The 23,909-nt window shown below is 42.4% G+C and overlaps 1 protein-coding gene across 8 annotated transcripts in view; it reads right to left on the bottom strand.

The window, feature by feature from the left end:
- The window catches only part of pde10a (phosphodiesterase 10A), a 72,812-nt gene that overhangs the window by 9,084 nt on the left and 39,819 nt on the right, over window positions 1-23,909 (bottom strand). For 5 of the 8 annotated variants that reach the window (XR_002278603.3, XR_002278604.3, XM_020653475.3 and 2 more), the window contains exons 2-14: window positions 23,168-23,299; window positions 12,771-12,799; window positions 11,215-11,338; window positions 10,077-10,126; window positions 9,814-9,954; window positions 8,493-8,648; window positions 6,699-6,749; window positions 5,199-5,257; window positions 4,875-4,926; window positions 3,585-3,727; window positions 2,800-2,892; window positions 2,522-2,708; window positions 1,426-1,568 (exon numbers count right to left, since the gene is read on the bottom strand). Coding sequence is in view for 6 of the 8 variants with exons in the window: in XM_020653475.3 (XP_020509131.1) it covers window positions 1,426-1,568; window positions 2,522-2,708; window positions 2,800-2,892; window positions 3,585-3,727; window positions 4,875-4,926; window positions 5,199-5,257; window positions 6,699-6,749; window positions 8,493-8,648; window positions 9,814-9,954; window positions 10,077-10,126; window positions 11,215-11,338; window positions 12,771-12,799; window positions 23,168-23,299 (1,360 nt within the window). In the remaining 2 variants the exon portion in view is untranslated. Of the gene's footprint in view, window positions 1-1,425; window positions 1,569-2,521; window positions 2,709-2,799; window positions 2,893-3,584; window positions 3,728-4,874; window positions 4,927-5,198; window positions 5,258-6,698; window positions 6,750-8,492; window positions 8,649-9,813; window positions 9,955-10,076; window positions 10,127-11,214; window positions 11,339-12,770; window positions 12,800-23,167; window positions 23,306-23,909 lie in introns of those variants that run through there. The other 3 variants (XM_020653481.3, XM_020653482.3, XM_020653483.3) reach the window with 3 other exon arrangements.

The following is a 23,909-nucleotide window of genomic DNA, read 5'->3' as shown; positions in this document are numbered from 1 at the left end:
ATCCAGAGGGAGTGTGAAGGAGAGCTGCTACTACTTTAAATCAAAAGGAGCCAGTTCAGGTGGCTCAGGCATCTGATTATAACGCCTCCCGTTGGAGGTCTTATGGGCACATCCCACTGGAAGGAGACACTGGTGTGGACCCTGAGATTGCTGGAGGGATTATCATATATCCCATCAGGCTCGGGAACGCCTTGGAATCCCCCAGGAGGAGCCGTTAAGAGGGATGTCTAGGTCTTTCCACAAGTGAAAGTGTTTATATAGTATATGCCTATTATTTTATCAGGATTGTAATTTCTTGCTTTATTTAATCAATGTAAATATGTTTGTGTTTTTTAACTTAAGTTCTACTACTGTGTTTGAGCTGTTGGGGATCAATAAAGTTTATCTTTATCTTTAACAAGCGGCGCTGTATAAAAGAAAGAGAAAGGATGGATGGATGTGTAAGATAGACAAAATGTCAAACCAGGATGAGAAATAACATCAGTGCAGAAGAGACAATAACGCAGTTCCTTTAGTGACCACTTGAGGCCGACTCCAAATGTGAGGATGTCCCCATGAGGCGCCTTTTAAAAATGTCCAACTTAAAGAGTAGAACTAAACATGTTTACAACCTTATGCAAAGACATTTTTGGTCTCTATGATACATTTTCTTTTTATGACAACAATAAGTGAGGACAAACTCTAAAACATGTTTTATACAGCACATTTTCTTTATACCAATGTTTATTAAATACACTAAACCAGTCACTGAAGTTAATATCTGTGCTGCTTCTTTTAGTCTTTAATGGTAATATCTAACTAATAAAATGAGTCACTATAAGGCCTTCTAAAATGTTAACGTTTAATGTTTTTACATGTTAGCCTTAATTAGCAGGTATGGATGTCTGCACTCATGATACCTGGCCAGTAAGCTCATTCACTGTTTGTCATAAGTTGATGTTTTTTGTGGCTGTCGGGACAGCCGTTAGCGTTATGCGTAAAAGAGAAAATGGCTGTGGTGATGAGGAAGCTGGATCTTCTAAGTAACTTGGTTTATTTTGTTTCCCCGCTGCTCCCTCTCCCTACACAGATACGAGTGATCACGCAGCGAGTTTAGCTTCTTGGGGGGGACCCGATGGTTAAATAGCTTTTCAGCCAGCTAATGATTTAGCCACAGGCAAAGAGTGTACACAATATTTGGTAATGTAGCATTTCCTAACCACTCACTCCTCTCCCTCTCCGCCCTCTTCTCCAAACATGGTCACTTTTGCCTCCAGAACACGACGAACTAGAGGCTTTAAAAAAAAGTGGTTCTGTCCTTTATTTACACAATTCATGCTCTGGACTCTATCATCGTCCCTTAGACCGACCACAGTCAAAGAAAGCAACCATACCCGGCTCTGAATCTGAACCTGAACCTGAACCTGAAGCTGAACAAGGACTCACATTTCGATCTCTTTGTAAATGGGTGCAGGGAGGTTGAGCTGGGTGAGGGTCTTCCATTCTTCCGATGTGCAGATGCTGTGATAAGACAGTTTCTCCATCGTCACTCTGTAAATGCATTCAGAGTGCCGGATCCTGTGGTACATCTGCAGAGACACACAGAGCAGGAATCAAAAAACCAGAACACCTCGGCACTATAAACACCACAAGAACATCTTCTGTCCGATTCTTTATGTGTCACTGTTTGGAAGTTTCCAAGAGAGGTCACACAAAGTTAAAGTTATCTGCAACAGTCCCCGTATCATGTTTTATTTGTGCGCCTCCAAAAAAAAGCGTCTCCACATCTGGTTTTTATCCGTCCCCCCTTCCCAGACCGGCAGGAGCAAAAAAAGACGAGTCAGGTCGGCTCATGCGCCAAGCCTCACACCTTCCCCCCCATAAATCACCATAAATCAGGATCAGGGCCTGGGCGAGGTTTTCCTCGAGACGTGAAGCATAAATTACAGCTAAAACATAAATCCTGTCAGCGGACGGATGCAGACTCCTTGTCTTAAAATATTAACACGCCCCATCAATTTAAAAAAAAAACAACAACTTTGTGACGCTGCTCCTGCGTAAGTTTGTCGCACAAGATGACGGTGAGTCAGGCCCCGCAGAGAGGAGAGGCTCAGACAGACGGACCACACAGAGCTAAACTGTGTTTTTCATCTAGAATCATTTTCTCTTATTTAAATTTAAAGAGTGATGCAAAGTCTCAAAAAAAAAAAAAAACACCGCCTTTGTCAACCCTGGAGAAAAAGAAATAACTACTCTGTCAAATAGAGAAAAAAAAAAACCTGCAGCCTGGTAACAGCTGCAAAGAGCCTTCCAGCTAAAAGTCTGAATGTAGGACAAGTGATGAAGAAACTACGTCAAAGGTGCAGGTATCTTAAAATAAGCCAATCAGAGTCGAGCATGCATGGCAAAGAAGTATTATATCATCCTCTTCACATCATTTACTTTGACTGAAAAATGTAAAGAGCAGATAGAGGAAGAGGAAGGATTGTTGGAGGAAATCAGAGATTGTTCATGTTGAAGGATGACTTCAGGTTTTACTCACGTTTGCACAGTGTAAGGCCAGAGCACAAAAGACGGCGAACATCTTAAAGTTGTTCTCGTCCGTTTTAGTGAAGGCACTTCCGCTTAGTTTGTTCACCATCTGCACCACACCTATAACAGTCCCCCTGCTCACGATGGGCATGCACAGGATGTTCCGCGTGGTGTAGCCGGTTTTAAGGTCCACCTCTCTGTTTGGGAAGAAAAAGAGAAATACATGACATGATGATGAGTATCCGCTCGATAGAGAGAGGTAAATGCTGTTAGGATGTTTTAAGTTACCGGTTGAACCGTGGGTCTGCATAGGCATCTGGGATATTTAAGACTTCCCCCGTCTGAGCCACTTGGCCAGCTATTCCCTTCTCTATAGAAAACCTGCAAAATAAAGGAGAGGAGTTAGATGTGGGCAGCTTGTCACAGCTGCTCAGTCCATCCGGGAGAAAATCAGGTTACAGAAATCAGTAATAAATCAATTATATGCAAATTCATGAGAGAATCAGATTTAAAAAATGGCAATTTACACCATAAATAGTGTGGATGAGCTGTCTTTCCTGATAGAGCTAAAGATTATGTTCCATGTAACTCAGAGAAGAAAATGGAGAACAATCTGTGGATTTTTTGGATTTGTACCCTCGTCTTCTTATCGGCTTTTTTTTAGACTTTTCTCTGAGATGTCTTTGTCATTTTGTTAGAGCACACCTTGATGAACAATGTCGTCTAGGTGCAGGAATCACATTTTTAGAAATGTATTTCAGCTGTTATGAGGCAGGGTTAGGGGTGACGGTAGCCTAGGGGTTAGTGAGTGCAACCCATGTACAGAGGTGAGGTCGTCCTCCAAACAGGTTAGGGTTAGAATCCGTCCTGTGGCTGCATGTCATTCCCCACTCTCTCTCTCTCTGATTTTTGACTCTATCCTCTGTCCTATCTGTAAATAAAGGCATAAAAAGCCCAAAAAGTAACCTCATGCCTCGCTCAGCGGTATGAACTGGAAGCTCTGACATGTTTGTAAACCAAAATAAAGAAACAATTAAATGACATGAAAAAGACAATAGAGTTTATATACACACCTAATTTCTTTGGTTTTCCTAAAGACAGGTTTGCCTTCTTTCTCCTCACCGATATCGAACAGGTCAGAGTACAGTTCTTTGTTGTTGTGATCTACCTGGAAGAGTGCGCACCTGTCCGCATTCACCAGGTTTTTTGCATATATCTGCAAAACAACAGCAGGGACAGAAACACGTTTCAGCAACTTTAAGGCTTTGAAACATAACAAAATATATATATTTTATCACCGACAATATCATTAAACCAAATGCATCATTGCCATTAGAGAATTTATAACAACTTATAACAGTTTAAGCTCAGGTCATTTCAGTTCATTCTGCATGTTGAACAAGATGACTCGAATGACCTGAGATGGCACGACAGTCACAAGGCAACAAAAATAAAACGACATATAAACAGAGAGGTGGGCTTTAGTGAGAGAAACCAGAAAATTCCAAGTTTTACATGAACACATCAAATTTGTAGAAGAACTGCAAAGTGGAAGAAACCGTGCAAGCTGCCGATTTAAAGTTAGTTCACGTCTTAACATGTTTGAAGTTTGTCTAAATCTCTATTTTAAAGGTGGAGTCAGTAGCATTATTTGTTGAAGCTTGTGAACACAACTTTCAAACTGGGCCCTCGTCACCCCCTCACTCTCACTCCCTGCAGGACTTAGTGTGTACGTTTACTGCTTGTAGCTACACTGCAAGCTACCGCACGCTAGCACCAGCTAACTGCCGGTGATTGGGACCTGCCAGTCCAACAGGAAGCAGACCAACACCGGGGAAAATCTGAGTGAAAAATTCAGCTGTTTGCATTCACACATGCAGCTCCTCCTGGAAATATCAGGAGTTTTTTAAGGAGATTTCTGCAAGTGTGAAAGCCCTAACTGATCACACATTTTATTTCTTAGACGTTAAGTCCATGTCTGTCATATTTGCCGGTTTGAATTGCGTCCAATCACTGAATTGTATCCACTACTAAAATCACCTGTGTGCTGTCATTGGCTGGAGGAAACATGACACACATGACAAAATCCAGTCAGAGGACAGAGTCTCTGCAGACACAGTCAGCATTAGGTGTGTGTGGAGGCCCAGAAGTGATGAATGAGCGACATTATTCTTGTATAAGTTTATGTCCTATTTTTCAGGACAAAGCTACTGACTCTACCTTTATTACAAATAATGATGTAAATATTATCAGTGCAGCTCATACAGCCGCCTACAGCGGTAGCTTTTTAGACAGACGTTCAGACGGACGTGTAGCCTTGAGGACAATGTGAATGAACACAAACTTGCAGGAATCACACTCACCATAATATGTTCAAGTAGAGAATCTATTGCCACAATGTTATCAAAGTATGTTCTGTGCAAAGAAAGAAGAAATGGTGCATTGAGATGTTTGACAAAATGGGAAGCTCTGATGACGTTCACATTCAAGACATGACACCTAAGATTTCAAAACTGTCATCATTTATTTTATTTAGTATCTAACCGAGAGTATTTCATCTAGCATGAGAGAAGATGCTATGCTAACACAAAGCTTATTTTTTGTTTTAATTATAAAGAACGCTTTTAATACATTTTCCTCTGTATTGATTTGTTGTTAGTTAAAAGTGCAGCAGCAGCAGCTCTTACTTTGACACATCTAGAAGGAAGTCGTTGAGCTCAGTCTGTTTGGCGAGGCCTCTGCACACCTGGAAACAAAAAGAAAGATGTTGTGAGGCTTTGTGTGCAAAAGGGTCACGTGATGAAAAATCCACTTCACCGTGTTCCTCTAACTCTAACATGTGTCTCTAGTCCGTCTACAAACCCCCCAATCATGAGAAAAGTCCATCCTCTCCGTCTTCTGCCTGCTCCACTTTTCAGAAAATGTGTGCTCAAACAGGCCGTTTGGAGATTTTCCCTTCATGACATCACAAAGGGCAGTAGCCCCTCCCCCAGGTGGGTGACACTCCCACAGCTAGGTGTTTGTTCTGCCCTCTGAGTCTGCCTTCTCACTGTAAACAATAGGACATGGAGCGAGAAAGCACCAAGTACACCCGAGCCCTTCCAGAGAGGGGGCGTGGTCAGACACAGCTCATTTACATATTTAAAGGTACAGACACAGAAACAGCCTGTTCTGAGCAGGGCTGAAATAGAGGGGTTTATAGACATGATCAAATACAGGATCAGAGTGGACTATATAGTTGTGCTGACTCATGTGCTACAAATATTGTATTGCTGGGGCCAAATATCGATATTTTGCCAATAACAAATGACAGTTTAACGACAAGAGAAGAAGACGAAGCATTACGTCTTTTTAAGTTGCCAGTTAGAATGGGCAAAATGCAAATATGACACAGAAAACATATTTTCTTCCATTCAGGACAAAAACAGCAGCACTGCACAGTTTTTAAATTAAATAGATGGTTTATATTTTTGGGAAATTTGGGGTCATTTAGGATGCGTCTGTGGGTCCTGAGCCCAGACCAGGTCAGGCGATAATTTCTATCGTTCTTCTATGAAAAAGATTGATTTGTATTTGATTACCTTGATAATGTATTAAATATATGGAGCTTGTGTACACATTACTTTATACTGAGTTTCACTTCTTTGATTTGGCCCCCGTTCCCTTCTCTGACCTGCAGCATCTTTCAAACATTTCTAACAGAACTCTAAAGCATCCTGCATGCTCTGTTAAAAAAGACCACCTTTCAGTCTGCACTCTCAGCTTTGGTGCACCTTCACGAGTTTCAATAACAACGGGGTGTTTTGCGTCGCTGGCTGAGGCTCAGAGATCCACTGTGGCCTGGTGCTGCAGTGGGACGCTGCTTCTCTGAGGTGTTACGCTCCATGTTCATATGAAAACAGCACTAAGGGCCGTAATGACGTCTTCAGGGAGCTGTTTGTTGAATCTGTGGCTTAGTTGATTGGACTGGGCCCAGTGACAACCCAGTTTCTGTACACAGTGGATTTCCCCATTAAAAAACAGCAGCGCAGAACCAGAACAAACAAAGTCAGCCAAGATCATAATAAGCGGGACGGCTCCAGCTTCACCTTGTTCCCAGACAAGTCTCTGGGGAAGCCATTCAGCACGGCGCAGCTTCAATACATGATAGTGGATTCAAAACCCGTCCTGTGTGGAAGTTTGCTCACCTGTACTTGATGAATGGCAACTGAAGCCCACGCTAGATTCGCTGTAGCAACCTGGAAGAGAAAGTGAAGCTCAGACGATGAACCACAAACATTTTAAAGGTTGAGTCAGAGCCTATCACCTTCCCTCTTTTGTGCATTACAACGGACTCATCAAAAACTATCAGGCAGTCTGATGTTCACAGAAAAGACAGAATCAGAGACGCTCTGAGACGCAGATTCAAAGCTGTAACACAAACGAGGATGGGTGGCCCTCAGTGAAAACCCGCCAGAGAATCGTCACAGGACTGATCAGTTTCCCACATCTCTCACATTCTCGTTTAGCGTCTTTCAGCTCCTTGTTTTGGTTTTAAACACTGACACTGTTTATGCTTGCAAAAACCTCTAACCTGCAGATCGATTCAGTGTGCTAGCTGCCCAGATCAAGAAACAGACAGAATGAGCAGACAGACATTTACACTCTAAAGAGCTAGATTTGAAACTCAGGAGTTAGTTTTTACAAAGCCAGGGCTTTAAGAAGAGAAAATAATTGACCACTGTACAGAAGCCCTAAGCTGACATACATCCATATGTTTATTTTACTCTGTTTTTCCTGTGATAATGAGCAAATTTCAGTTGTTTTCTCAAGATCTCGACTTATTTATCACTTTAGCTCTGCAAAAGAATGCTGGCTTTCTGTGATGTAGAGTTAATATTTCAAGTTTTTCATAAAACCGTTGAACTTAACTTGTTATCACAGGAAAATGGAGTAAAATAAAATGTATGGATGCATGTCCTCTTAGGGCTTCAGTAGGATTCCTGACTTCACATATATGCTTTTTCCAACAAAATGAATAAGTAATAAGATACGTCTGCGTCGTGTCTACTCCTAAACATATGGCGTCGGTTAACATAGTCCTGTACCTCCGCAGGAGCAAAGATATGTAACCTGACATGCACATCCTCAAAATAGTGACAAACAACGCAGACTGTAAGTCCTGTGATTGGTCCCTTGGTAAGTGGGACGCATCGTATTTCCTGCATTTACAACATTTCTGGTTACAGCGACATTTTAAAAATTCTGAAATTGCAATAATTGCAGTGTAAATTCGAAAGCTTGGTCCAAAGACAACAAGATCCACAGAGGCTTAAATTTCAAGCTCCGTCCACGAGATAGTTTGGAAGTGAAGAAACGTCTTCAAGATCTTTGGATTTACCGTGACCCGGATGACTGAGAGAACCTACACAGACAACTGCAGTGTAACTAACTGCTGCTCAATATTTATCAGCTCTGAAATCAACATTACACACTTGATTTCAGTTGCCATGGTTTCATGTACACAAACAAACAGTGGCAGAGAAACTGACGATATAACAAGCATAAGAGATTGCAATGCCAGCTAGCGTTAGCAGGACGAGTATTGCAGAAATACGCAGGCACACCAACGCTCACAATCGCGTTCGATTCAATGCAGAAGTATAAATTAGGGTTAAGTGGCCAAAAAAGTACTGATTCAGGGTATACTAGAATAGGGAAACTTTACAGTCAACACATGTTGCTTTTGAAGTTTTAATGCTTTTCCTATAAATATATTAATATTTTATTAAGTAATACGTTTAATTAGCAACTTGCTAAATGCTCTTGACCACAGATTTTCAGCACTATGAAGTATTTTCCAAACTCACTTGAATCCCACAAATCTAACAAGAGATCTCAAGCAGATCCAGATTAAGGTGAATACCAGGCTAACTGTCGTTCTGTGAGCCTTGCTCCCGCCTCCCACTCCTTGGAGTTTTTTTTGTCTGGGTCAGACTGACCTCCTGGTGGCTGAGGTCGAAGGGCTCCTTGCCCCAGTGCCGATGCAGCTCCAGGATAGCGATGAGGTCCCCGATGGCAGTGAGGATGGGGAGGCACAGGACAGAGTGAACGTGGATCCCTGAGTCCTGCCCTGTGCCGTCGGGGAAGCGCTCATCCTGCAACACACACGGGGTCAGACACGGTCATTATCAACTGAAGCGCTCACACTGATGAAGAAAACAAAGAGGGCAAATCTGAAAAGGTATTCTCCCGTCTGTGAAGCTTTAGCTGCCAAAGATAACACAGACAGAAGTTTGTGTGCAACACGCTAACGTGCTCCTCTTAAAGGTAGTTAACTTTTGAAACCATGTGCAGTAGTTTGTGCATAGACACGTCTGTTTATTCAAAAATGTGTGCATGCATTGTGATGTGCAGTACACCAGCACCTAAACACTTTACCCCCTTTCCCATCTCTTTAGCACTTTATGCACTTTTACTCTGATGGTCACTTTATTCCTGGTTTGTTTTGAGCAAAATCACAAATCCACCACATGTGTTTTTGTCAACTGATGTACAGTTTATGTTGTTGTTGTGCTGCCTGGTTCTGTGCACATTTGTAAACGTGTGCATCATCAACCTGCTGGGAGGGACACAGATGGAAATCATCCTGTGGATATAAAGCAGGATATTTAAATGTTTTTGCTGATGAATGTGCTGTCCATTCATCTGTCCCTATTTTAGATTTTTTTTTAATTAATAAAAAAAAATGTCCCACCACAGGTCACTTTTCTGACATGTTATTTTTGGATGATTATAAATTAGTCCCACCTGTGTATGTTTGAGAAAATTGCTTGTCGCACTCTGAAGAAGAGCGTCTGCTCGAAATGTCTGTGTGGCAATTAAAATATAATTTTGGAGTGCTGTCTTACGTAGTAAGAGAGTTGAGCATGTTTTTTCCCGTTTTTTTATTTTAAATGCTGCATAGCTTCCTCCATCTCGTCTCCTTCAGCATATGAAGTGTGAATGAGGACACCGGCCTCAGAGAAAAAGTTCCCCTATCATTTGTTATCTGTACTCTAATATAGCTGCGGTGAGCACAAGGGCAGAGCGCTGCAAAAAGACACCAAACAAAACAAGTCCTTCATGTCGTCCCAGTGAACTTGAAGGTATACTTTGTTTTTATAATCTGAAGCTTGACTTTGCTGATTGCATTGAACCAAGAGAGAAGGAGGGACGGAGATTTAGTGACATTCACACTGATATTTGGGTCATAAAATGTGACTGCAGACGCTGGTGGAGAATCACAGATAACTATGCAGAGAGCTGATGATTCTCCCTTACCCCCATGATGTCTTCTACTAGGAGTGTTTTGTGAGTCTTGGCAACATGAGCGGCAATGGTTGTCCCAAATGCGATGGGCCCGGAGGGGATGAGGCTTGGAGGGCCGTCTTTGGCCCCCGTTGGAGTGAACATACATAAACTCTATTGAGAAGCATAAACAAGAACAGAGAGGGGGACACAGAAAAAGGAGAAATATGTGAAATACATGCACACCACTGGATTGAGTGTATAAAATGTACACAGAGAATATTCTCTGCACTTACATTGTTGCATTCTCCCAAGAAGTAAAGTGCAAATCCGTCAGCTTTTGTTGCTGTTGAAAAAGAAGACAAACAAGGTGTGCTTAGATCCTCTCCTTTAGATGTGTCCAACAGTTAATGACGGGAAAACCTGAGAGACAAACGTCCAGCTGGATTCTATTAACAGTGTCCCACATAAGAACCAGGGCAGCCTGAGCGAAGGGCTTTCACTGTCACCCAGTTCATCTCATTCCCACTCCTCCATCCAGTCCCATTTCACACCGATATATCGGTCATGTTGACGTAAAATGTGACAAAGCAGACACTGGTGGAGGGTAGCAGATGATTAGGAAGCTAGTGGAGTGTGATTCTTTGGTTTCTTGGTCTGACTCTCTAAATGTCAGCCCTGTGATTGGCTGGCCAAAATTCCAGGTAGTAACCCCGTCTCTCGCCCAATGACATCTGGAATTGTTTCCAACCCCCCCGCAACCCTGAACAGAAAAAGCGGTATCGATAATGGATGTATGGTTGGACAATCAGAATCAGAAATACTGTGTTAATCCCAAGGGGGAAATTTGGTCTTAAAGGGGACATATGATCCCCCTTCTCCACCTTTTCAAACAGTCCCCCTGTGGTCTGAATGAAACATCTGTGCTGAAACATCTGTGCCATCTTTGATCAAAATATAACATGAACCCTAACCCTAACCCAAGCACCAGAGGTTTGTGACCCTGTATAAACCAGCTCTCTCAGAACGCTCCGTTTTAGTGTGTGTGTCTCTTTAAATGTAATGACCCCGTTTAGATTCTAGTTTCTAGTTTTTTTCCAGATTCTCTAAATCTTTAACATCATTTGGCCAACCTGAATCAGGAGAGAAAAATGTGACTTTAACTTTACAAATATTTTTTTTTTCTCATGTGATGTATTTATTTTTCATTTAGGGCCGAGCAGAACGTGGGTTGGGTTCACCACAGCGAGCGATTTACTCGTCTTGGTTTATTCACCACAGCGTCTCTTACTCTTATCCGTTTTTAGATATAGAAACTCGTCATCATAGTGACTTTTTTCTCCCCAATGGCATATAACCAGTGCCTGTTAAGCCCATCGTGATGTTATCTGAGGCTGAGAGCATCAACAGGCTGCATCACGTTCCTCTTTTTACCTGTTTTGATGATGCTGCACAGCTCATAGAGCAGGAGTTTGTTGTCTCCTCCAGTGTCCAGCCGCTGCTCCATGTAGCTGTAGAGCTCGTACACCACGCCCTGCATGTTTGTGTCCTGGTACTGCTGGACACAAGACACACACAAATTGCAACTCCACTGCCTCTCATAAACACAGGGATCGAATTTCCATTCAAACAGTAACAGATAAATGACACAACAACCTTCGTCTTGTGCTGCACCGGTCTAATGTTACTGCAGCAGCTCATTACTGACGTGAATGGGAATTATTTTTTTGAATGAAAGGCAGATCCATTCATCTCAACATTACCCTCCAGCCCACCCTTACACCTCCTTGTTCTAGCTCAGGGATCCCCCCCAAGGTCCCAAGAGGAGGCCACCGGAGCCCCACAGCTCTGATTAGAGCCCTGCTGCTCAGCCTGAGCTTTAAAGTGTGGTTATGTAAGAGGCGGACCTCCTGCCTTGTAAGGGGGTCCAGAGAGATGACTATTTCTGCGTCTGCAGAGAGGGCGCTAGAAAACCTTCCCCCCCATGGGGACGCCTTCTATCCTCCCACATCCTGTTTGCACAGACGTATGGATGACGCACTGAGAGGTCGAGTGGCCCTTGCTTTTTTTTTTTTTTTCCGTTTGTGTATATGTGTGTGAAGCCCCCGCTACTCCACACGGGCCCTGCTGCTGCGGGTGCTGACACCTGGCCTCCTCAGGGCATGACCGCGTCAAGAAGACAAAGGTGTGAAGGTGAGTGAGGAGCGAAGGGGATCGACTCTTTCCCATAAATGTCCTGGAAAGTGTCGCACACGAGGGCGTGGCAAAATATTCACGTTTAACTTATTATTCTTTGAAGATGATTTTTTTTTTTTTTTTTTTTAAACAAGGCAGTTTTTTTTGCATATCAGCGGTATGTGAAGTTTGACATATTCATAAAATCGAGAACTTTCTAGTGAAACAGAAGCAGTTTCTTTAAGTGCATGGAGTTTGTACCGATCACAATCTAACAGTCTTTTGGCCGTGTGCCGGACACATGATACAAACATCATCACACCTCTCGCTCGCACACGCTGAATTTTCCAGGATATTTTCTGCTGCGCTCTCAAATTGCCTCATCCCAACTTCATAAAAAACATACAGCAAAGGACCGAGGTCGGACTTGAACCCACGGCCGCTGCAACCAGGACTACTGCTTCAGTACATGGGGCACACAACATAACAACTAGGCTATCCGGCGTCCAATAATTTTTTATTTAATAGGGATTTAATGCAGAGACTTGAACTGATGTGCAGCACACAGAGTTTATCTTATCATCTTGTCCCTAGTCGGGCTTTTGAGCACACAGTGTAAAGACAAAGACAACAGGCAGTGACATATACATACACATAAACCCCAACACAACACTACATAACTTTTATAAGACAAAATAGATTAGACGTTTAAAATACAGCAAGCAATCTTTCTTTTGAAGTTACTAAGTACGTTTAAGGCTTTGTGCATCTTTGACATGAATAAGAAGATCAACATTAAAGTGAAAAAAACCTACCCTGCTGACTCCTTTAGCTGACGTGTCATCTGTAAAGAGAAAAATCACAACGTTAAAAAAAAAGTTTGATTCTGTTTCAGGGTCAGAGGTGATTAGAAAAAGTAGATGAGCTATTTGCTAGTTAAAGGAGCAGTATGTAACTCTGAGCCCTTGTGTTTAAAAATGGGTACTGCAGTCCAGATTCTAAACATTGTAGAGAGCTGTCTCCCCCCCCCCCTAGAGTCGATGCTCACTCAGGTCACCATGTGGTGGACTCTGAAGCTTCAGTGTTTATCCAGCTCTGTATGGGTCTGTAAACCTTTCTGTGTTCTAACCTCTCTCCATTTTTCAAAAGCATCTCCAATATTGATCCTAGTTTGAGCACGTTTCTGCTCGTGGAGCTTATTAGAAACATGCAGAGGCTTTTTAGGTCGGGTACAATCACTTCTATCTGAACCACTTCTCTTGACCTCTTCCATCGCTGCAACACCTGTTGACCTGATAACTGCTCTCATATCTGGCAAACCGAGGGGCGTCCAAAACGGCCGTGTGGGGATGTCTTAAAAGCGCCTACCTTCTCTGGTCCAAACAAATCCAGAGCATTCAGGAGCAGAATCTAAAGTTAGAAGGAGGACATACTGGCTGCTGCATTGTTGTCAGAGAAGCCAGCACTTCAACATAGCATGTTTAACTCTGTAGGATTTATACATCAGTGTCTCCACAGCATGACAGAGAAACACTGCTTTCTTACATTAAACATATTTGGGAGATGGAATTGAGAAACTTACTGAACTTCCTCTGAACATATGTGACTAAAATGTATGTAGTTATTTAGAATTTAAAAACTTTTTTAGGAAGCAAATAATTCAACGTACACACTGTGTAATAAAACAACAGTAGTTCAGATCTAACTTTTAACAGATGAACATCAGATGAGCAAATCTAAAATGAATATTTCTTCTGTGTCTGATGCTCGGAGACATTCGCTTAAATTATGTTGCTTTAAAAAACAGAATTAGCCAAGGTTTTAATTCAACTTGACAAGTGCAAAAAAATGTGTGGCCCGGAGTGCAAATTCCTGGTGGTGATTTCAGGCTGTTGGAGAAACAGCAGACGTACGACTATTGTCTTTGGACATCGACACTGCAGTGTGATAATAACGAGAGCATCGGCCAGTCACAACAGTTTCCGGACTTGTAGTCTGGGAGTGGGGTCTGGGATTTGCTTTTTGGGATGAAAATAAGAAAACCATTCACACAGCTCACACACAGCTTTTCATTGAACATGCGTCAACGGCGCAGGAGAACAGTGACCGCTCAGATCTCTTCGGGTGACTTTTCATGTGATCAAACCATGCAAACAGCCGGGGAGATTTCAGACACACCGACTGAAGTGCTGACTATAGAGCCTCGGTCCTCTTTGGAAACCGAACCTCTTTGTACGTGTGAAGACAGAAATTACAGCCAGCTGCATTGTTTGTTGTTTTAAACATTCCTCCAGTGCGCTATGAGTTTCCTAACTTAGCCGTGAGAGCTATTTTAGAGTGAACTCCTGACCCGGCCCGTGACGTCAATCAGACGACAGAGAGCTGCACTTCAAACAGGACTTCAAAAAAGGTCTTCTTTTTTTGTATAATGACTAAATGAGGCAGAGAATATTCCGACATGAAACCTTTGAAGGAAAAATGGCGCGGCTACAGGAGGCCTTTCACCTGTTATACTGCCAGAGAGCGGCTCAACACAACCCAGTGAAACACAAACATGACGGAGACTCCTCGAGGATTACGTTCAGGGAATTAACAAAGACGACTCAATCTTAGCCCTCATTCACTCTGAATGAGAGGCAGAAACTGATGAGCCAGAACATTGTGGTTCATGATTGGTTCATCAGATTGGTACCTCGTGACAGACATTGGTGGAAGCTTTTTCAGGCTTGCAACTGATACAGATGACGGAGTTTCCTCGTTCCTTTTTCAGAGAAGTTATGAGTTATTCATTTCTGTCAGGACCTAAAGACAATTTCAACCAAAATCTGAAAAAGTGGATCTGGAGGAAAATTACAAACCCTGACTTTAAAGGCTTTATATGTGATTTTTTGATCCAGCAGCATTACATTTAAGTGTGATCACATATAAAACCTTTAAGAAAGAATGCAATAATGGGTGTCTCCGGTTACGAATCTAAGAGGAGAGTGATAAACTGAGTCGGGGGATTTCAAGGAGCAGAAAACAACAAACAAGCTCCCTGTAGATCTGATGTGTTGAACCAGTTGGACCAGTTCCAGCAGTTTCCTAAAGAATTGCACACGGAGGCATGGACACGTGCAGCAGGTTCAGGTCCTTCACCTGAAACCAAAGAGCTCCAGTGTCTGCATGTTTGGTTGAATCAAACAAAAAATATACAAATACACTTTCAGTTTTTATCACCTGCACAGGAAACATGAAGAATAAAAATGTCATCAGGTACGTGTCGGGAGATGAACCCTTTAAGGATATAGCTGTCCACAGGGCAGAGGGGTAAGGTATGTATGCAGGTGTGTGTGTGTGTGTTTTATCACTAGTAGCCTCTTTCTAACACCGTCCCATATTTTCAGGGACTTGCTGTGCTTTTAGTAAACACAGGAGGAGAGGGGACGTTCTTTGAAAACACATAACGCAGTGAACACTAAACACGACTGTCGAGCAACAGCCTGAAACCAGCAGAGGCTGAGCAGAGCTCCTCTTCCGACCTCATCGCTCTCCTGCTCGAGCTTTCTCCTGAACCAGTCGACATGTTTGTCAGGTGTGCGGAGCTGGGACGTCCGGCTTGAAGTTGGCAGCTCTGCACGTCTGTTACTCAAACTTTTAAAAGCGTCTGGAAATTTGGCTGATTTAGTAAAAAAATGAATTTATGACATGAAGGTTGAGAGTCTCGTTAAACATCCACAAGCTGGGGCGCTGGTGGCGCAGTGGTTAGAGCATGTGCCCCATGTTTGGAGGCTGTAGTCCTTCAAATCGGGTGGCCCAGGTTCAAATCCCACCTGTGGCTCCTTGCTCGCATGTCATTCCCTACTCTCTTTCTCCCTAAATCTTAAAAAAGTTTTGTAAGTCCACATTGTAGCAGTCAGACACATTTTGATTGGCGTCTGCCTGGTGTGTCAGTGTCTGCAGCCTTACACAATATGCCTGAGTCTTGATGTGTAGAGATACAGAATTTAAACTTTCATGCAGTATTAATATAATAAAACCCAAAGTCTTAGGCACACAATATTGTTTCAATCCTTGGTAAAGGGCACCTTGGTATTGCTCAGGAAGTGAACTGGCACCTCTCCGGCTACCAGACCAACTTCCAGATTTTGTCAGCACCAGGACTTGAACCGGTGACCCTCCAGTTCCCTACAGACTGAACTCCTGCCGCCCTCGAGGTTTGATGGTGCATGCAGCCAAAACCTGACAGTCAGGAGTGGCAATCAGTCACTGCTGAATATCCCCAGTGTCTCACTCTATTCACTGTCTTGTCTGTCCAAATAAAGGCACAACAGCCCAAAATAAATCTTACTAAATGAAAAAGACTGAAGATCTGTAGGTATTAAAAATGTTTAGGGTCCGTGTGTTTAAGCCTCTTACAAATATATCAAAAATATCTGTGCAGATGATGTGCACACATAGCGATTTAATGAAGTATGATCACAGCATCAGTTCAGGACATGACTGCAGCTGTAAGAAAAGAAGAAGAAAACAACTCAAATCAACATTAGTTGTTGCAGATTTCAGATTTCTTTGACCAAAAACATCCTTAGATAATTATCAGACCGGACTGTGATGAGTCAAGCACACGCGTGCAAACACAGATCCAGACTACAAGGACTTAACAAACTCTTAGAGGACTTAATAAATCTTTTTTAAAAACATATTGATACGCTGCGGCCTCTAATCACGTAGCTTATAAATAGAAATTTGTGTCATATTTATGCAGCGTAATAAAGCAGCTTTTACGCAGCCCGGGGGGGCGGAAGGCTTTTATATATCTGAGAAAAAAGCCCTCAGTCAGCCGGCTCTAACAAGCTCCACTCCCGATGGGTGCTTTATTGATCTGCAGCCACAGATACGCAGGACGCTCAAGCTGGCGGTGACTCAGCGGTCAACATGTGTGCACATATTGGACGCTCTGCAGCTCCCTCTTCACCTGTCTTTGATGTGCTTTTTTAAAATGATGATATGTAAGATATGTGATCATTACGTCCCTAATATCACATTTAATGGTGTCAGAAGCTAATGAAACACATTTTTTGTTCAGTTGATGGAAAGCCCTGCAGGTGAAGCAGCGCGTCTATCACAGTGGATCTCTGAGGTCCAGCTGCACAATCACATCTTTGTCGACTTGTGACTCCCAAACACAAGGGAAGGAACAGAATCAGCTGCTTCACAGCTCGGCACACAACGCGTGCCGGGGAAGAGAGACCGAAGAGAGACCGGTTTCTACCACAGAGCTCTCCGTGACTAATCGAACAAGGGGACAAACATTTAAGGAACATTTTAAGATGCCTGTTGTTATCATCAGTGTCAGAGTTTGTTTGTCCTCGAGCGCAGCGGTTCTCAATCTTTTTTTCCCTGGAGCCCCGTCCTAATGGAGCTTTTACACTTTCACAAAACTCCTGAAAACTTCCCAAGAAATGTCAGGATGAGCTGCATGTGTGAACACAAGCAGACACATTTTTCACTCTGACTTTACGTGGCGTTTGTCCCACCAGCCTCCTCATACATTTACAGTGAGTGAGAACACAGCAGGAGATATTCAGGAAGATTTCAGAGGCAGTCCTCCTAAAATTCTCCTGAAATTTTCAGGAGGGCATTTGTAAAAAAGGCTGAAGAAAAGCAGATTTCATTTACCATCACTGATGTTCCCTCTAATGGGGCCCAGACCTCAGGTTGGGAACCAGCGCTTTAGTGATTGGTCCATTCATTAATGACCTACTTAAGTTATAAGATAATTAAATAAATAATCATAGTATATTCTGTATGCAGCTGCTACATTAAGGATGTGTGTGACTTTTCTCCGTGATATAAAATGACATTTAACCCAAAACTGTTATTTTTCTGGACTTTCTGAGAATAACTCATTTTAAAAAAATATGAGCAGATTCTACATCTACACGGAAAATAGAGATTGTTTTGCAAACTGTGTCTACATATTTTATACACAACGGAACAGACTTTGAGTTTTGAACTGATGAATTAAAACAGTAATTTGTCTGAGTGTTTCCGTGCAAATAAAAAAAATACTCAACTAGAATAAAAACATAAAATGAGGAAAAGCAGAACAACTACTGTCAGGTAACTTCAAGAAAGTGAAATAAACGATTCAGATATAAGACAGGGATGCGACAGGAAAAAGCAGGAAAAATATCCCTCAACGGACAATAAAAACTTTAATGTACAATAACTGTCCAAACATGTTTGTCAATTACGAGTTTGAAAGGGAAAACGGAAAAAAAACATGGTAAAATATCTGAGCGACTCCTCCGTGTTCACTCATCCAAAGAAAGAGGAAATATTTGATGAGAATTTCTTCGTTAGATTTTTAAATGCTCGTTTCTAAGATGAAAATTTGTTTCTAAAATGACTGAAAACAGCCGGCATACTGGACACGGCTGTTTGCATGAGTAGAAAGTTCACAGTCTAACCTACACAGTGTGTGTGTGTGTGTGTGTGTGTGTGTGTGTGTGTGTGTGTGTGTGTGTGTGTGTGTGTGTGTGTGTGTGTGTGTGTGTGTGTGTGTGCGTGCGCAGAAGGCTCAGAAGAGTAACGAGAGGCCTCAGCACGGGAGCAGCTGAGGGTTTGGGATTTATTAATTACCTCATGACAGTGTGTGGTGTGAAGTAAACATTGCCAGTGGGACGGGGGGGCCGAGAGGTGTGATGGTCAAATGAAATCCACGGGGATTGTGGGAAGTTGTGTTCTGCCCACAGTGCTGAGTAACAGTCTGTTAAAAGTCTAATAAGTCCCTTCTTACTGCAGACTTTTAACAGGGGGGGTTACATGAGTTTCTACTTCATTCTTGTGAAGTACATAATATTCAAGCAGTAACCTCGGATGTTGAAAGAGGAAGTCGATCCTGCAGTTCCTCAAATGTCGACTAGAGGCTGGCTGCAGAAGCACAGGAAGTCACATACACACCCATTCTAAAAAAGCCTGTTTTTACAGCAGAGATGAACATGTTTACAGCCTGGTTCAAAAAAACAAATAGGTGTGATTAGCTCATGTTTCGATCGGCAGATACTGTACAGGGGGTGAATGTTCTGATGACTCAACAAAAGCCCAAACTTGACAAATAAACGCAACAATATGAAGCAATACAGCAAAAACAGAAAATATTCAACGCAACAACACGTGTGCAAATCTGGAGCTTCTTGCAGCAATTACAGACTGCAACACAAGCTCTCACAAACAGACACTCTTGCGTGCATGTGTACAGAAAAAAAACTGATTTATGTAATCCAATGTATCCCATCACATGATAAGTGAGAACGGGACAGGCTGCAGGGAATGCTTCCAGGAAACTGTGGCTATCTCAGTGACGATCACATGATGACAGGACCTACTGCTGCTGCTCGCTCGCTCGCAAAACATAAAATCAATCTCACCTCTCAGAAGTGTTCCTGCAAAAACAGACACAGGGATACTTCTTTAGAGTAAGTTTGCCTCTTTTTGTCCCTATAAATACAGACAGCTAAGTCCCTGCTTCTTTCAAAAGAGCAGAGAAACATGTAAAATTCATCCAGAAAGGAGTCGAGCTGAGATCTATCAGAGGAAGTGGACTAAAGAGTGATATCACTGATGTGATGTAAAGATCGATTAAGAGAGCGAAATGTGGCATATTGAGAGCTAAAGAGGTCTCTGAATCTGGCTGCTAAAGAAAGAATAGGTAGGCAGTTTTAAGACACGCCCCCACACGGCCGTTTTGGACGCCCCTCGGTTTGCCAGATATGAGAGCAGTTATCAGGTCAACAGGTGTTGCAGCGATGGAAGCGGTCAAGAGAAGTGGTTCAGATAGAAGTGATTGTACCCGACCTAAAAAGCCTCTGCATGTTTCTAATAAGCTCCACGAGCAGAAACGTGCTCAAACTAGGATCAATATTGGAGATGCTTTTGAAAAATGGACAGAGGTTAGAACACAGAAAGGTTTACAGACCCATGCAGAGCTGGATAAACACTGAAGCTTCAGAGTCCACCACATGGTGACCTGAGTGAGCATCCACTCTAGAGAGGAGGGGGGGGGGGGGAGACAGCTCTCTATGATGTTTAGAATTTAGACTGCAGTACCCATTTTAACCATTAGGGGGTCAGCTCTAGGTCTTTCACACCAGGAATCATTACGTTATATTTATTGTTTACAGTATAACTACTGTAGTCCGAGTCTGTGATTTACTCTTCCATCAGTTTAATGACGTTGCCGTTGATGTTGCTAATGCATCCTTTGCTTTCTGTCTCCGCCCCCTCTGCTGTGTTTCCTCTCCCATCAAACAGAAGTGGGCGTCCATTTTACCAGGAGCTTTACACCTACCAGGGGATCAGCGATAAAGTTTGCACTCCCTTAATGCATGTTATTGCACTTAAAGCAGCTGCAGTGAGCTGTTAGTACGGATTTCCAGGTAACTGAAGAATCGACTTTTTGAAACATGAAACCAGCTTGAATTGTCCTCCATCATAAAGAACGCTCATGTCTGTTTTTGTTTTGGCTCAGTTATGTCTGGGATGCCTGCTCCTCATGCTCTGCAGACTTTTCAAACAACCAGTGCTTCATCTTTTCTGGAGAACTATAAATTCTACTTTCATTTAATTTATTGTATTTATCAGAGTGCAATGACATCGATCATTTACACAAAGAAAAACTAGAAGATGGTTGCTCCAGATTTAGCAAGTGGCTTATTTCCATCTGTAGTAAAAATATTTATTTTGTCAAATTGATTTAAATCGTCCATGTTAGTATTGATATTCATTCGCATTGCATTGCGAGGTATTCACATCCCTCGCTGAGAGACTTACAAAAGATTTGTCGACAATTTTTCACAACGAATTTATAACTTGATAAAAATAATGTGGCTATAAAAGTTATCATCACAGCAAGAAGGTAAAATAGAAGAGGGGGAAAAAACGATTTATGTAAAAATCGAGATGAGATTTGAAAGAGATTCATAACTTCCATCATTTTTTTTTTCAAAGCTCTTTAAAGGCTTTGAATCTTTAAAGGCTGGATTTTTTGATCCAGCAGATGTCGCCCTTGAGCACCAGCATGAAACCAAAACAACTGGCGCTGCATTGTTGTGTTAGCATGCTAATGCTAGCGATCTTTATTATGCTGGTATCTTCACACTGCATGTAAATTTAGCTGAAATGAGCGTGATCTAGAAACACAGTTAAGCAGTGAGTACAGTATGTTATTCTTCTTTTCTCTAGTCCCTCAATTAAACAACTTTTATACACGAGGGGAGGAGTCAGCCGGCTGTCCCGGCGATGTAAACAAAGTGAAGATAGGACTCTGAAAACTCTGAAAACATCACAGACAGTGGGACTCGGGTGTTACACCCATTGTAGACAGTCATGACTCACAGAGTTATTTTCAGAGGATATACTTGATTTCTACATTTAAGAGTGAAAAATCACATATAAAGACTTTAACTGACAAATGGAGCAGCGAGAATTCAGCCAGTCTCACAGATGACTGGAGTAGATCCTGAAGTATGTACTAAATAAAAAAATAGACTTTGAATCATGAATCCAGAATCTTTTTGAATCGTGATCAGATTCTGAATCGAATCGCGACACACAAAGATTCCCAGGTTTTCACTTAATACGACTTCAATCACTCTCAGCCTCTCCCGATCCAACCCCGAAAACACAACAAGTCAACCAATGCTTATATTCACAATGAGCGTTGCCTCCTGATGACATCATCCATGTCATCCAGCTCAGAGTCGCAGCAATAACACGATAACAAAACCAGCATTTTAAAAAGCTAACAAAAATGCAATTAAGTATAAACACATCTCTAACCTCTCAGTTATATAAGTGACCACGGATTATAATCATTCATGGCTCCTGCATAGAGCCTTACATCGAGGAGAAACAATGCAATAACTCTAAACAATGCAGCCAGCAACTTACCTGATAAGATTTCTGAAATTGAACCCTATTTTAAGAAAATGAACAAGTGGATTTAGTTTGCGTCATTGGCAGATCTTTTTTTTCTAATTGTAAGCAGTTCAGATGTGAATAATACTAAAAGTGTAAGGAGATATTTTTGACTAGAAAGTAGAGGAATACACTTGATAAGATTTGACTTTTTTGCAGTGTACAGTTTCATGGCTCGTGAAAACTGAAACATGAGCCAATAATTTTCTTTCCTTCCTGCCTCTGCGATGACATTCATGAATCATCCTTCAGCGCTGCACGGCTTCCTCTGCACCGCCCTGAACTTCATGAATGAAATCAGCAAGCCCTCATTGGCGCCAGCGAGAGTGATTACCACGAGGGCTTCTGTTTGATACCCGTCAACACATACACACACATGCATGCATGCACCTATACTGTATATACTACATACTGTTTGTAATGCAGAGAAATGTACATCTCTGCAGACCTCATGTTGAAAGCAGCTCCAAAATGTGACAAAACCATCTCCCGCTAGTCCACCCCCCCCCCCCCCCCCTTCCACTTCAACACACCCACACCCTTAGCCAGCACACCCCCCCCTTTCCCCCATCACCACCACCACCATCCCTGCCCCTCCCCTGGGCCCCCCTTCAGCAGGCTGCATGTCTCTGGAGGTCGCCTCTGACGTCAGCAGCTCGACTGGGCGGAGTGCCAGCTCTGTGGGCCCTTGATGGATGCGGTCGGTCTGAGAAACAGGCCCGATGTGTGTGGAGCGCACGGCACACAGACTCAACCCCGGCCCCCGCTCACACACATCTAACGACCCGTAAACACTCGACAGGCCCCCCCATTCCCCCTCTCCCTGTCTTCTGTCTATCACACACACTGACGATTAAAGGAGACACATGTGAAGATGAGTGATTTCTTCTGCAAATGGCGGGGGTAATAAATTCAACCACAGCCGGCCTCGGCGCTGGTTATCCCCGGCTCCTTAAGGGGGAAAGCTTTCAGTTTTTTTTTAGTGCAATAAAAGCAACAGTTGACGTGGCTGCAGAGATCCGTGAAGCCTGAATTAGTGGTCGCCTAGCTGAGGAACCCTTAGGGGGATTATGTGAGCGAAAAAAGAACAAACATTTCACCAAAGCAAAAATATTACAAGAAATGACAACCCTACATCAATATGTTGAAATCCACTGATCCGATCATTGAGTCACAATGATCCAGAGAGCTGCAGCATGTGTGTGTTGTGTGTGTGTGGGAGTGTGTGTGTGTGTGGGAGCGGGTTTACCTGCAGGCCTGCTGCTGGTCTTCCTCTTCAGCCATCTGTCCAACGTCTCTGCACTCACGCTCTCCAACACAAAGTCGTCCAGCATCTGCGGATGCAGCGAGAGGTAGGCCTTCACTTTCTCATCCGTCAAGCCTGAGGAGTGCACACACACACACACACACACACACAGAATGCCTTTTAGTTCAAATGTTATCAGATTTTATCATGACGATGCAATATGTCAATGGCAAAAAAATAAAGTTTCTGAAAATGCTAAACAAGAAGGAAGGAGAGAAACATAAAATGATCATCACCATTTATTGGAACAGAAAACAATGGAGAGGACTAAAATCCTAAAAAGCTAGGAGGTATAAAATAGAAATTAAAAATGGCTAAAACTGGAAAATGTATAAAATTAAAAAGCATATGTGCAGGAATTTTCAATAAAATTTCCAAGCATATAAACAGTTATAATATTAAGACATTAATGTGGTCTTCTTTTTTCTGGATTTTTTTGTGTGCAGACATAAATCTCAGTAACTCCAGATCTCAGAGTACAAATATCGGCCTTTCCAGGAAAAAATAAATCTCAACCAAACACTCTGAGAAAACCGTTCCGATGTTATTTATCTAACATGGAAACCTGCAAGGTTCAGGTCAGAAAAAATAAAACGCCATTTGTAAATCTGTTCCCACCGTTTACAAATCCAAAATCTTAAATCGGAAATAAAGGAAATAATTTTTCTAAAAGAAATCTCAGTCA

Source organism: Labrus bergylta, chromosome 10 (assembly GCF_963930695.1).
Source record: "Labrus bergylta chromosome 10, fLabBer1.1, whole genome shotgun sequence".
In the NCBI taxonomy this organism is placed as follows: Eukaryota; Metazoa; Chordata; class Actinopteri; order Labriformes; family Labridae; genus Labrus; species Labrus bergylta.
The sequence above is the reverse complement of the archived record's forward strand: the minus strand, read 5'-3'. Positions and strand labels throughout refer to the sequence as shown.